Source organism: Terrapene carolina, unplaced genomic scaffold (assembly GCF_002925995.2).
Source record: "Terrapene carolina triunguis isolate 2854851 unplaced genomic scaffold, T_m_triunguis-2.0 Scaffold103, whole genome shotgun sequence".
NCBI classification, from domain to species: Eukaryota; Metazoa; Chordata; order Testudines; family Emydidae; genus Terrapene; species Terrapene triunguis.
This window is the reverse complement of record NW_020664454.1, coordinates 2375420-2388967: the sequence shown is the minus strand read 5'-3', so window position 1 is coordinate 2388967 and position 13548 is coordinate 2375420. Positions and strand designations below refer to the sequence as shown.

Below are 13548 nucleotides of genomic sequence, written 5' to 3'. Positions count from 1 at the left end.
CACACACACACACACACACACACACACACACACACACACACACACACGTTCGTGCCTATACCTTACAAGCTCCTGCAGGATATTTGGCCTGGGTTACTGTAACCCGACTGAATGGATCCAACGAGCCAGGACCCCTTTCTCTGAGAAGTCCTTTCCTTCAGAAATAAGCCAGCAGGTTTGCGGGGCCCTGGATTTTTGGCTGACCCTGGCTATCTTTATGACTTCCCCCATTCTAGGTGAAAGTGAATTTCATTTCAAAATACTACATGCCAAACCTAATGTTTTACATGGTCTGGCGTAACGGTATGACTGACAATATTTTTTAAAGTACACGCTCCGATCTCTGCTTCCCAGAGGCTAAGCTTGAGCCGTTCGGCACAGCCACATGTCAGGGGTGGTGCTGAGCTCAGCCATGCTACCCCAGGAGGAGCCCCAAGAAGCCACATTTCCTTCCCACTCCCCACTTGCTCCTGCAGGGAAGCAATCTGCAACAGCCCCTTATCCCGTGCAGATCACTTCCCCCACATGCTGGCTCAGGTGCGCTAGCTGGTACCTAGGGGAGTGGAGTGAAGGCATTGCCCACTTCCTACCCATGTCTGCCCACTTCCACCTGCGTGGGTGGGATCCAGTGGTCTTGCAAAAACTCTGCTCTCTTTCTCTGCACCGAGACTAGCGCTCCAGGGAGGCTGCACAGGGTGGATTTGGGGGATCATGCTCCCCCCTATTGCCCAGCATGGCGGCATCAGACTGCAGCACAGTGTGGCCCTGTGTTCAGTGATTTTGCTTTCACTGTGTATTTTTTAAATCAGTACAATCATATCTCTCCAGTAACGTAGTGTATATTTAAGGATTTTGAATCACGTTTTTAACAACACAATGATACACATACTGGCTGAGATTTTCAAAGCCATGTGAGGGACTGAGACACAAACTTTTTGACAAGCTCTGTCATAATATATTTTAACTGGGTCCATTTTTAACCAGCTCATTAACCTAAAATACATTGATTGGGGTTTCTCCCTGCTTCTCCTCCTTATTTAAAATGACCCGTGTTATTTATTCAGAACAAACACCTACCCCTTAAATCACACTTTGCCCTCTTGGAACTCTGTTGGCCTGCAGTGCCTTTACTTAGTTCACCTGAACAGCAGGAGAGAGAGATTTTGTTTATTTAGCTCACACAGCAGCAAGTTTTCAATCGGCTAATAAAATACAGAAACATTGGTAGCTCATGATAGTCCCCTGTGGCCTTGAAATCTATGAATCTGTATGCCTAATTCCTGCTTGGGGATTTTCAGTGTAATACCCGGCACTAAGACCCTGATCCTGCAAACATCTACACAGGTGAGTAACTTGATTCACATGAGCAATCCCTTTGAAGTCCTTTGACTTTTCACAGCTAGGCATTATTGCATTACAGTTTGCAGGCTCAAGGCCTCATATACTGCTTTTCACCTGCAAAGTTTAATTTATTTTAATTGGTTTAATTTGTACAATATAGAAATATCTATTTAAATGCCGAGGAATTTGACAAGTGAAGTGTCAGATTTCTCAGCTGTTGTAAAACAGAGTTACACCAGTTTACATCAGCTAAGAATGTGGTCTGAATTTTTATTGATATAGTTTGTGTCAGAAATTCTATTGGGAATAGCTGTGTTACCAGGGTTTGAGTCCAAGTTTCCTTTGACTTCTTCAAGAGTTTTGGCTACAGGATGGGGCACTTGGAGGCGGCATCTTCCAGATGAAACAGAAAGCCAAGGTTCTAATCATTTGTTGTCATTAAAGATCTCACAGAGAATGGTTGTTAAAAGACATTGAACAAGTCAAATTTGACCCCAAACTTAGGTTAAATCCAATGGAATTTTAAAAAATATTAACATTTCCTTATAGTGTTTGCAACCCAAACATCACACCATTCGACTGGTGCCTGACCATTTTAGGGAAATTGACTAGAAGCAAATAAAAATGTGGAAATGGCCAGTCTGTTTTCATTGTCTAAGTTGAGAGAAAAGGAAAAATAAAAAGCATCCACAGTGAACAGTAAATTTGATTTTGTTTTAATAGCCTGAGATTTTAATAACATTAGGGATGGATCTTTGTTTGTTTGTTTTAAAACATGATTTTTAAACTGACAGTGGCCCTTAACTCTATTATCTTGGCCAAATTCCAATTTGGATCATTTGCTTCTGCCTACCTAAAATCTCTCTGTAGTTTCCACTGGAGTACTACTTCAATTCCTGTAGTATTACTCTGTGCTGTTAAACAGCTGCCATGATTCACACCAGAGATGGCTGCATTTCAGTAGTAGATAAAGCCGTGTCTGTATGTAATTTGTACAGTACATCAGTTTAAGGGCCTTGATCATGAAAACATTTAGTCTTTGGCCCTGTGCTTACTCTAGAGCAGGGGTCGGCAGCCTTTCAGAAGTGGTGTGCCGAGTCTTCATTTATTCACTCTAATTTAAAGTTTCGCATGCCAGTAATACATCTTAACGTTTTTAGTAGGTCTCTTTCTATGAGTCTATAATATATAAATAAACTATTGTTGTATGTAAAGTAAATAAGGTTTTTAAAATGTTTAAGAAGCTTTTAAATTAAAATGCAGAGACCCCCGGACTGGTGGCCAGGACCCGGGCAGTGTGAGTGCCACTGAAAATCAGCTCGCGTGCCACCTTTGGCACGCATACCATAGGTTGCCTACCCCTGCTCTAGTGAGTAATCATCCCATTGACATTCAGGAGATTACTCACTGCAGAAAGCATTTAGGCCCCAAACCTGCAAAGATTTATGCATGTGCTTCACTTTAAGCATGAGTAATCCCTCTGAATTTAATGGGACTACTCACAAAATGAAGCACGTGTCTCTTTGCAGTATTGAGCAGTCCAGTACTGAGAGCCTGATACAACATCTATTGACGTCCGTGAAACCCTTTCTACAGACTACAATAGACATTGGATCAAGTCCTAAATGTTCACAGGACCAGGACCTATGTTTGTAAAATGAGTCCTGCTTTAACTCAAAATTTACTGTATATTTACATCATCCTCCGCTAGATTTGATGTGTCAGCAGTTTATCCAAAGTGTAAGAAACCTGGTACATACACACAGGCGCCCTACTGCAAAAAGGTCTCTTCAGAGTTGGTGAGTCTGTCTCTCTATTTTATGTCCAAAACAAACACTTATTCAGCTCCATATGCAGAACTAAACTAAAAATTATACCTTTGGATTCTCTTTCCAGAATTCAATTTCCATGAAAAATCCAAATGGATCCATTCTGCTGCTTTCAAATTAATTTGATAATATCACTGAATCAAATCTAATCTGTGCATTTAATGTAGGTCCAATGGCAATGAAATCAATGGCAAAACTCCTGTTGATGTTCGTGATATAGGATGAGGCTCTCTCCAATGTAATTTACTTCTCAGTATAATGTATACTTACAGAACCTTTGAGTAGATTTCCTGTGTCAGCAATTTATCCAACGTGCTAGGAATCTGTGGGCGCAGATCCTCAGCTGATGTAGCTTGTTATAGCTCCATTGACTTTCTCTCTCTATTTGCCTGTAGTAAGGAGAATTTGCAAACAATATGATTAGAATTCTTAGGGCCTGATTCACCACTGCAGAACTCCATTTTTTAATGGTGATGCATCAGTGTAAAACTGGCTTAACTCAATGGTAAATCAAGCTTTTAGTTTTAACCTTACACTTCATTTTAGGGCAGAAAGTTAGGCCCAGGCACCTACAATATTGACCATGGAAGCTTTAGCTCCTCTGTGCTGCAGGAGAAGGCTTCAAATTCTGGCTGGGGCAAGGCACAGGAAGCGGCACGACTTACCCAGATGCCCCATTTTAATTTTAAGGAGACCTTGAAGAAAAGCAAGTATCTGGTGAGATCTGAATTTGACTTTTTTCCCTATGACATGGGATAGATTGAACTAGAGGTGCTGTGATTTGCATGGGTAAATTAGAATCCTGGCTTTGTTGCTATTAAACCTCTAAAATCTTTTTCTCAATAAGAAAGAAAAACTGGGCCCAGGAACTTACAATATCAAAGATTTTCTGCAAGAGACCCGACCTTCAAGTATTAGAGGTGTTTGTGACACTGGAGAAGAGAGGTTTAGAGCCTTCATTAGGGTATGTATCGGATTCAATCAATAGACACTGGAATAACTTGACAAGAAACATATAAGGTAGATAATCTGGTACCTCTTGTTGCAGAGTTAAATATTATTATTGGATCACCTAATAATATGATACACACTTTTGGGGGCCAAAACAAGTCCCTTTTACAACTGTGCAAAATTTAAAAGTACAGTAGGTGGTGCAAGAAATAATAAGGGCCAATGCCCAGCTATGCTTCCTGATTGCTGTTCAATTTCCCGGTTGCTTGATTTGGATGATGTTACCACTAACAGGGTTAAAGAAAGCTGCCTTCTGCTCACACAGCCTGGTGATACCCCAGCTAAAATCATCCTAACTAACAAGGGAGTTATTCAAAGGGAGCAGATAAGAGATCACTGATCCAGGGACAAACTGAACCACAATATCAGTGTTTTCTATTTCACATTATTTAGGTGCCCTGTTTATGTGGGACCTACACTGATTTCACTGGGGAGTTCTGTGTAAGGTATAGTTCTGGGACTGAGCCCATATGTTTGTGTGTATATACTGCAGTCTATCCAATCAGTGTGTGTATTGTAGATATTTCTGTAATGCCCACCATCATACTACCTAAATATTGAATCGATATGCAGTATCAGTGTGTTAGTGTATGTATATGGTGCATACACATTTACATATATGTCCTATCTTCTATGAATCCAGAGTATACACAGGATAGTATATTTTTAAAATAGCTTTTCTATAGAATAATGCTCTGCAAATATTCTACTAGCCCCAGAACTAACTCCCTAGTAACGACTTCTAGTTCCACCAGGCTGTGGGGCAGAATGCTAGTAGGCATCGCCTGCTTTCTAACCCTTCAGGCTGGCCACTTTTGCCATCTGCACTGCCTGGCAGAAGAAATTAAAAACTGGGTCATTTCAGTGGCACATCCCTCCTCCATAGGGCCTGAACAACAGTCAAATATCCTGTATCGCCACAGCTGTAGAATGTTGTGTTAATACTCGGATCTGTTGCATAGCCACATGACTGCTGATTTTACACTTGTATGTGTGAATCAAGAGTGACGCGCAGTGGGAGCTTGTGTGAATCACAGCTTACTGTACTTGCAACAGCTCTGCCGGTGCTGGTGGCCAATGAAGTTACAGAATTCCTAATTTCATATATCTGGGGTAGCCGTGTTAGTCTGTATCTACAAAAACAACAAGGAGTCTGGTGGCCCCTTAAAGACTAACAGATTTATTTGGGCATAAGCTTTCGTGGGTAAAAACCTCACTTCTTCAGATGCATAGAGTGAAAGTTACAGATGCAGGCATTATATACTGACACATGGAGAGAAGGGAGTAACTCTTTGTGGGTTTTTACCCATGAAAGCTTATGCCCAAATAAATCTGTTAGTCTTTAAGGTGCCACCAGACTCCTTGTTGTCCTAATTTCATAACTAGAGATTTCATTTCTAATTCGCCTTAGTATCTTTTCAGGTTTTTTTAATCAAGAGCCTTCCAAGAGGTCAGATTTCCCTTTATTTGCTTGGAGAGATGCAAAGATTGTACTTGATTATCCTTCATATACAGAATGTAGCAATCTGTACCTGGCAAGAACTGCCAAACTGTAGGGAGGCAGTCTGAGCCAGTGGATTGGGAGTGAAGAGATGTGGGGGTGAAATCCTGCTCCATTAAAATCAATGGGAGCTTTGCCATTGACTTCAGTGGGGCCAAGATTTCACCCAGAGATTCTATTCTGGGCTCTGCCATACAGGGCCGGCTCCAGGCACCAGCTTAACAAGCAGGTGCTTAGGACGGCCAAGGGAGAGGGGCGGCACCTGTGGCAATTCGGGGGCGGCAGGTCCCTCACTCCCTCTAGGAGCGAAGGACCTGCCGCTGAACTGCCGCCGCCGATTGCGGCTTTTTTTTTTTTTTTTGCTTGGGGTGGCAGAAATGCTGGAGCCGGCCCTGCTGCCATACATTTGCTTTTTGTCCTGGGACAAGTTGTGTCACTGCTCTGTGCCTCAGTTTCCCCATCTGTAAAACAATGATCCTCTTTGCAAAGGGCTTTGAAATCTAGGGATGAATCGTTCTGTCTAAGTATTGGGTAGCAGCTGAATTTAGAACCAATTCTCTTTTTAGACTTTTACCCACAACCCTCATTGATTCCAATAGGAAAGGAGTAGAGGGCCATATTCACCCCAGAAATACAAAGCACAAAGAGGGTGGCAATTGTACAGGCATCATAAAGACCCAGAACTTAATTCTGTGCTGCGGGCTTCACGGCCTGGAGAGCAATGAGATTTGACTCTAATCTAGACTTGGGGAACAGCTGCCCTCCAGGTCCAAATGGAGCCAGTTTGCATGAAGGGGACATGGTAGGGCAAGGGAATTGCTGTCTGATCTGCTTTAAAGGGGGAGCTTTGGTATTCCTTACTGGGATTCTCTTTAGGTCATCTAGAGCATAGTGTGCCCGGGGAACCCCCCCGTGGAACCTTCTTCCCCTTGTATTCCTTCACTCGGGGGCCATGGTGGAAGGATTGTCCAGGGCACTAGGACTTGGGAGACCCAGGTTCTACTTCCTGTTCCTCTACAGCCCTCGGGCAAGTTTCTTAGCTTCTTTGTGCCTCTGTTCCTCATCTGTACAATGCGGATGACAGCCCTGCCCTGCCTCACAGGGGTGTGCCGAGGACATTAAAGACTGAGAAGTGCTTTGCGCTCGCCTGATGTATTGTTAGTATTACCACTGACAATTGCAGTCCCTGGGCTCCTGTGAGGCCCCGTGCCTCCCTGGGGCAGCATGTCTCCACAGAGAAATGCCTAATGGATAGGAAGGTCTGCAGGGCAGAGACTGAGACTTTGGATGTGTGTGCACTACCTAGCTCCGGAGGGCCCAGATCTCCGTTAAGACCTCTGGGCACTACTGAATTACAAAGAATCACTGTTTTAATAGGCTTGAATGGCAGAATCTGGCTTTTTTTTGGTAGTTGTATCCATTTTTGTTCGTAATCCTCTCCCTCTTCTTTCTGCAGGATTGCCACCCTGGCCCTGGGACTTATGGCAAGAATGGAAACCCTTATGCCCTGATTGAGGAGAAGGAGAGACGCTCGGCAAACTCTCAAGGGATAATGGACAGCAAAACCGAAAAATCTGTCTTACCTACTGCTGCGGCAAGTCTGTGCTATTTGTTTTCCATTCAGCTCCCGTATTGACCTGCGTACCAGCCATTGCCCAGGGCTTGAGTGACCAGAAAGAACGAAAGTGAGGGATCTGTGGAAGCTGACCCCCCCCCAGCTTATTTTGCTGCCTTGTTCATTACAGTGGACCATATCAGCATGGCTATGGTCTTCCTCTCTTGGCCAATCAGGAGCCCTCGGGTGTCTCTGAAGGCTCAGGGAGGCATCAGCATTTGCGGTTCTCTCTAGAGAGGATGCAGCCAGCTTGCAGTTTTCACTGCCTGGCTGCACGAAACTGGAGTGCCCCTTGCGGGGGGGTGGGGGGAGGAGGGGTAAAGGGGAGGCTGGGCAAACAGCTTCCGAAAGGGAAAGAAAAGTCGGTGAGGTTCACCTGAAGAGGCTGAGGCTTCCCAACCTCACAGGATCTGTAGAGGAGAGAACCCCCAGAGACTGGAGCCAGCCTGCATCAATGGCTGCTCCACAGCTCCCTCTGGGGATATTGGCCCTTCCGGGGCTGTGCTGCCATTGGTGGAGCCCACCACAGCTGCTCAGTAGGGGAATCTACAGAAGATCTTGCAGCCAGCCTCAAGTTTCAGTGGAGCTTGAACTCCCGTCTAGGTTACTGCCCAGAGAGCCAGTGGGTTAGCAGGGGATGGTGCCACAGAGAATGCCTGCTTCCCCTGCTCTTCACTTTCCCACTCTCAGAAGTGCATGTGCAGGATCCCATAGAGGTGGTGGCACTGTCCCCATTCTGGGTCTCTTAGGAGTGTTCCATGCCATGAGCAATGGAGACTAAGCAAAGGGGATGGTCCAAGCCACTTAGTTTAAAGGCTGCCATGCAGAGGGACCACCCCTTGCAATCTGATGGTGAAGCTTTTAATTGAGGGTACAGAGAGCAATTTGTAATGGATGATTGAAACAAACAGGTGGCTACTCACTTATTATTTGACCACTCAAGAATGAGCAGCATGGGTGAGAGGGAAAAGTCATGGGCAGAGCACAGGACATGGCTCTTTGGGGCAGGGTCTGCTTCTCATTAAGTATTTGTACAGCACCAAGCATAATGGGGTCCTGGTCTCAGTGAGGGCCTCTGGGTGCTACTGTAATATATAACAGCAATGTTGCAATTGTCTAGCAACAAACCTGTAGTTAGTGTCCGGTTTCCAAATGAGCACAACCTAGGACTCCGCTCCCCAACAGAGCGATCACTGATGGTTGTTTTTGCTCCCCGTTGACTTTAGGGAAGTGGTTTGGGGCCAGGCACCTACAATCTCAAAAACAGTACAGACGAGGTGTTGAAACGTGTGGTCAGTAATCGCGGCCCATATGACACCTTCACAGGAGACAGGTCAAAGCCTATTATCTGCGGACATTACGCTGTGGAAGTACGTACCCTTGTAAGAGAGTTGTGTTTTTAGTAGAACACCCTTGCCTTGGTTAATGATGTAGGAGCTAGTCCTGCAGGCGTGACATCTCTCACAGATTGCTGCCAGGAGAGGGGTGCTGTCAGGTTAGAGAGCATAGTTTTAAAACCCATCCTTGCCGTTATTAACAACTTAGATTACTAAAACTGAGGGCCAGATCCGCAGCAAGGGTAAAGCAGCACAACTCCTTTGAAATCAGTGACCCTACAATTTATATGAAGATCTAGCCCTAAAAAGCTAATTTGCTTTTTGCTACTTAGGCCATGTCTACACTATGGACCTTACAGCGGCACAGCTGTACCACTGTAAGTTCTCCCGTGCAGCCACTCTTTGCCGGTGGGAGAGAGCTCTCCTGTTGGCGTAATTAAACCACCCCCAACAAGCGGCGGTAGCTATGTTGGCAGGAGAGCCTCGCTTGCCGACACACTGCTGTCCAAACCAGCACTTTTGTCAGTGAAACACATGTCGGTCGGGGGTGTGTGTTTTTTTCACACCGACGACCAACAAAAGTTTTACCGACAAAAGTGGTAGCGTGGACAAAGCCTTAGTTTGCTTGCTGTTTGCCCTTCATTTAGTACGGACAATGAAAAGGACTCACGGCTTCCTCTCCCTACTGGCCTAGGGTAGGATTCAAACCAGCAACCTAAAATGAACAAGATTGTCTATGTGCAGTCTTTTTGCCTTATTCTGGATGAATTCTGAGGAGATATTCCTTTAAGAGCCTCTGTCTGGAAGCAGCCTGGGGGATACCTCTCACCTGCTGGGGTGCGGAAGGCAGTGGCGTACATTTATTACACTCTGGAAAGATATCTGCCCTAGAGAGCCCAGGGTGGGGCAGAGATTGTGCAGGGAGGAGGGTAGATGTGATCCATGTCAATGACAAGGGAATCAAGTAGTCAATGGACTCCGAATGAGGGTCTATGGGCCTTATTCAGCTCCACTGAAGTCAGTGGGCTCTCCCTGCCAGGCTTCACCTGGGGACTGGATTGGATCCTGTGAGCGCAGAGATACGGGACAGCCCCTGTGGCTGGCACCTGCAGGGCCTTGCTAGACAACTGCGTCACATTTTCTCCAGCAGCAGCAGACGTCCTGTCCTCTCTTTCATCTCTTTAGAAGAAATGCATCGAGCTCGGCACCAGCAATGTCAAGAGCTTTGTGGAGGAGCTGGACACCAAGGACAGAAAGAAAAAAGGCGTTTTCAGCACCCTCGCTCGGAACCCCGGCTGCCCCACGGAGCGGATCTTCTGGGCCACACTCAGCCAGTGTCCACGTGCCACGGTTAGTGACACCGTGTTCCTTTCCTCTCCTGTCTCTGCTGCAAATGTTACCGTGCAGGATGCCATCTGCTGCGAATACACCCCATGGCACTGAGAGAGACTGTGTGGCAGTGCTGTAACAAGGGCGAGGCGAGTGAGGCACTTGCCTTGGGCGCGCAAAGCGGAGGGGCGCAGCTCTAACGCGATCGGCGGCGCTTCGGCGGCAGCACTACCGCCGCCGCTTCTTCAGCGGCAATTCGGTGGTGGGACCCTGAGTCCCTGTCGGAGGGAAGGACCCGCCGCTGAATTGCTGCCGCCGCTTCATGCATTCTTCGGCGGAGGGTCCTCCTCTCCAAGAGGGACTCAGGGACCCGCCGCCGAAGAGCCTGGAGCCAGCCCTTGCCTCGGGCGCAAAAATTCCTTGTTACGGCTCTGCTGTGAGGCAAAAGGGAAAGGCGGGAAAACCACCTGGACCTCTAGACCTGGGAGAACCCCAGGTGAAATGTGCAGCTGAAGAGCAGCCTGTCTGGATTGGGACAAGGGGTGATTGTGCTGGGTTGGTCTGCAGAGCTCTCACATAGAAGGATGATCAGCCATTGCCAGGGCATTATCTTCGCTTTCCTGGTCACCTGCAGAGGATTCTCTGTGCAGTAGGGTGACCAGACAGCAAGAGTGAAAAATCGGGATGGGGGTGGGGGGTAATAGGAGCCTATATAAGAAAAATACCCAAAAAATCGGGACTGTCCCTATAAAATCGGGACATCTGGTCACCCTACTGTGCAGTCAAAATTTGCCATGGGGAGGGCTGGGGCAGAGCTGTCCAAAGCCGTGTTCTGATTGGCCTTTCCTCTGGTGAGGTAACAGCCGCGCACCAGTGCCCAACTGATAGCTCATCACCAAAAGCACCAGGGAAATCCCTGTGCCCAGGATGGGCTGGAGCGGGAGGAAATGAGAAGCCTCATGATCTTTTCCTTCTACTTCTCCATTATTACTAACAAAGGCAGCTGAAACCTTCATTCCTCCCCCTTCTCTCATGCTGACTCCGCTCAGCTCTTTGGAGTTGGAAGCTAGTTTTAAGGCTCCCAACTGAGTACTTAAACTAACATGGCAATTTTAAAGGAGCCCAGGGGCTGAGGAGGCAGCTGTGGGGGAAACACCTGGAGGCGTTCAAAGGCCTCCCTGTCTGCACCCAGGAGCCTGGCTGCCCTTCAGCATCAATCTGCAACCTCGGGAAACTTTACACTCATTTTAAAAAATAAACGGGGTGGTTAAATAGCTCCCAGGTTAGTTATTACCCTGTGTGGGGTGAGCGTGATGTGGCCATTATCCCATGAAAGAGAGCGCTAGGGCTAGCTGGGCCTTGTTCCGGATGGATTCTGAGGAGATATTCTCAGGGCAAAGGGGTGCAAATAAAGTGCAAACCTGGAGGTGTGGGTACATTAGGAGACAGTGAAAGAATAACAAAATAGCCAAAGGAGCCCTGGAAAGGCCCTTACATTCCCTTCTCCTCCGACAACCAACTATTGTTCATTGTGGAAGGATTCATTGCATAAACCTAACATTTTTTGAGTAAAATTTGAAATTAACAGGTAGCATGGTAACAATAACCACACTCTGATAGCAATAAGCCTCTCCGGGCTGTGTGTTGCTTGGCTACAAGTGAACTCCTCAGGCGGCGGAAGGCATCTGGCAGAACATAGCACACCTGTATGTGCACTGGTAGCCAACCCTGTTGTGGCTATATGAGCTAAATTAAAATGACGGCATCCATTTGCTCAGCCATGCATTTTGAAAGAAGTGCTTCTTAGCAGCTATTATTTTTATCACAAGTTATTTGAAAATTAAGCTCTTGTCATTACAATTGGCGTTTTTATGGTTCCGGCTGACAGCATCTTGCAATGTGCTCTCATCTTGCTCAGGTAACTACTTACGGCCCCGATTCAGCAGCTTTAAGATAAATTTGGAGTAATCCCAACCCAGTCAGCAAAGCACAATACAACATGCTTAACTTTAAACATAGGCTTTTCATGGGATTTAAGCATGTGCTTCAAGTTATGCACATGCTTAAGTACTTGCAGCATAGGAATTAAAAATAACATTATGGGGTTCAATGGTTAGAGGCTCCCTGTGATTCCAGATCAAATCTGCTCAGAAAATTATAAGTGAAAAGATAGTTTATCTAACCACTCACATTGCAAACTCACCCTGGGACCTGAAGGTCAAACTGGGTTCTTTCTTCTTCACACATCATCAACAATAAAGATCTATCACTGGAATTTAGCTTACGGTTTTTTTGGTACATGAGAAGGACTAGAATCCAGATCACTGTCTCTCAGCTGTGTTGGGTCTGGCTAAGAGGATTAAAGAGTAGTTAACAATTTGACAGTCACAAACATCAGCCAATACGATTCTGAATTCACATGGGGCATAAATTGGTTGAAGTAAGGAGAACATAAGAACATACATAAGAAAGGCCATACTGGGTCAGTCCAAAGGTCCATCTAGCCCAATATCCTGTCTTCTGATAGTTCCCAATGCCAGGCGCTTCAGAGGGAATGAGCAGACCAGGTAATCATCAAGTGAGCCATTCCCTGTTACCATTCTGGGAAATAAAGGAGGTTTTTTGCATAGTCCCGTTTCAGATTCAAGCTGCATTGCAAAGCTCCCTCTGAATTCAATTGGAGCAGGAGAAGGGGCAGGCCCATACCATGCCTATATGACAGGATGTTGCATATGAGTAAAAGTGGATATCTACACCACAGTTGTTAACAAAGGAGTGGTGGGTCACTCTACTGAATTCCAACTGCAAATAGCAGGTTGGAGGCTTAGCACAAGCGACGGTCTCATTTCCAGCATGCTGCTCCTTTTGTCTCTCACGTTTCTGGTGTGCTTATTCCCACCATTGCAACACAGCCATGACGGTTTCCTGCACTTAATACTTCTCACGAAGCAGCCTCTCAGTTCTGTGGTTACTAGAAGAATACAACAGAATTAACTGAGGCTCCAATTCAGCAAGATACTTAAGCAGGTGCCTAACTTTAAGCATGAGTTAGGTACAGACGTAAGTACATCAATGATTTACTGGTTGTCACTTTGTTGTAGTATGCTGTAGGGCCAGGCTCACATGATCCAAAACCCGTGGAGCGATCAGAATACTTCAATCAACCTCCATTTTGGTCATCTGCAAAAAGAGTTGACAGGAAAGCATACCGCCTCTTTATTGGAAACACGGTGAGTGGAAAATCTATGGTAGGAATAGATGTAGGTGCATGAAAATATTCATGCTGTCTGCTTCTTCCATGACGCACTCATACCCTTTACTGATCTTTCCACTGGAGGTCTAAATCCTTCTAACCCAAAGAATGCTGCTCTACAGCTTTGTCCATAAACAGGTTTCAGAGACACAGACAAGCTTTCGAGTTATACAAGCTTTTTCTTCAGAGCTGAAGAGCTCTGTGCAGCTCAGAAGCTTGTCTCTTCCACCAACAGAAGATGATTCAATAAAAGCTATTACCTCACCCAGCTTGTCTCTCTCATATTCTGGGACCAACACAGCTACAACAACACTGGAAACAACATTGTTGGT

The 13548-nt window shown here is 45.9% G+C and overlaps 1 protein-coding gene across 1 annotated transcript in view; it reads left to right on the top strand.

The window, feature by feature from the left end:
- LOC113406530 (lymphocyte expansion molecule-like) overlaps positions 1 to 13548 on the top strand; it is a 15735-nt gene that overhangs the window by 606 nt on the left and 1581 nt on the right. The window contains 7 exon segments of the mRNA XM_026651802.1: positions 3053 to 3140; positions 3717 to 3887; positions 4018 to 4134; positions 7139 to 7276; positions 8524 to 8667; positions 9820 to 9984; positions 13065 to 13193. Of these exon segments, the coding sequence (XP_026507587.1) occupies positions 3053 to 3140; positions 3717 to 3887; positions 4018 to 4134; positions 7139 to 7276; positions 8524 to 8667; positions 9820 to 9984; positions 13065 to 13193 (952 nt within the window).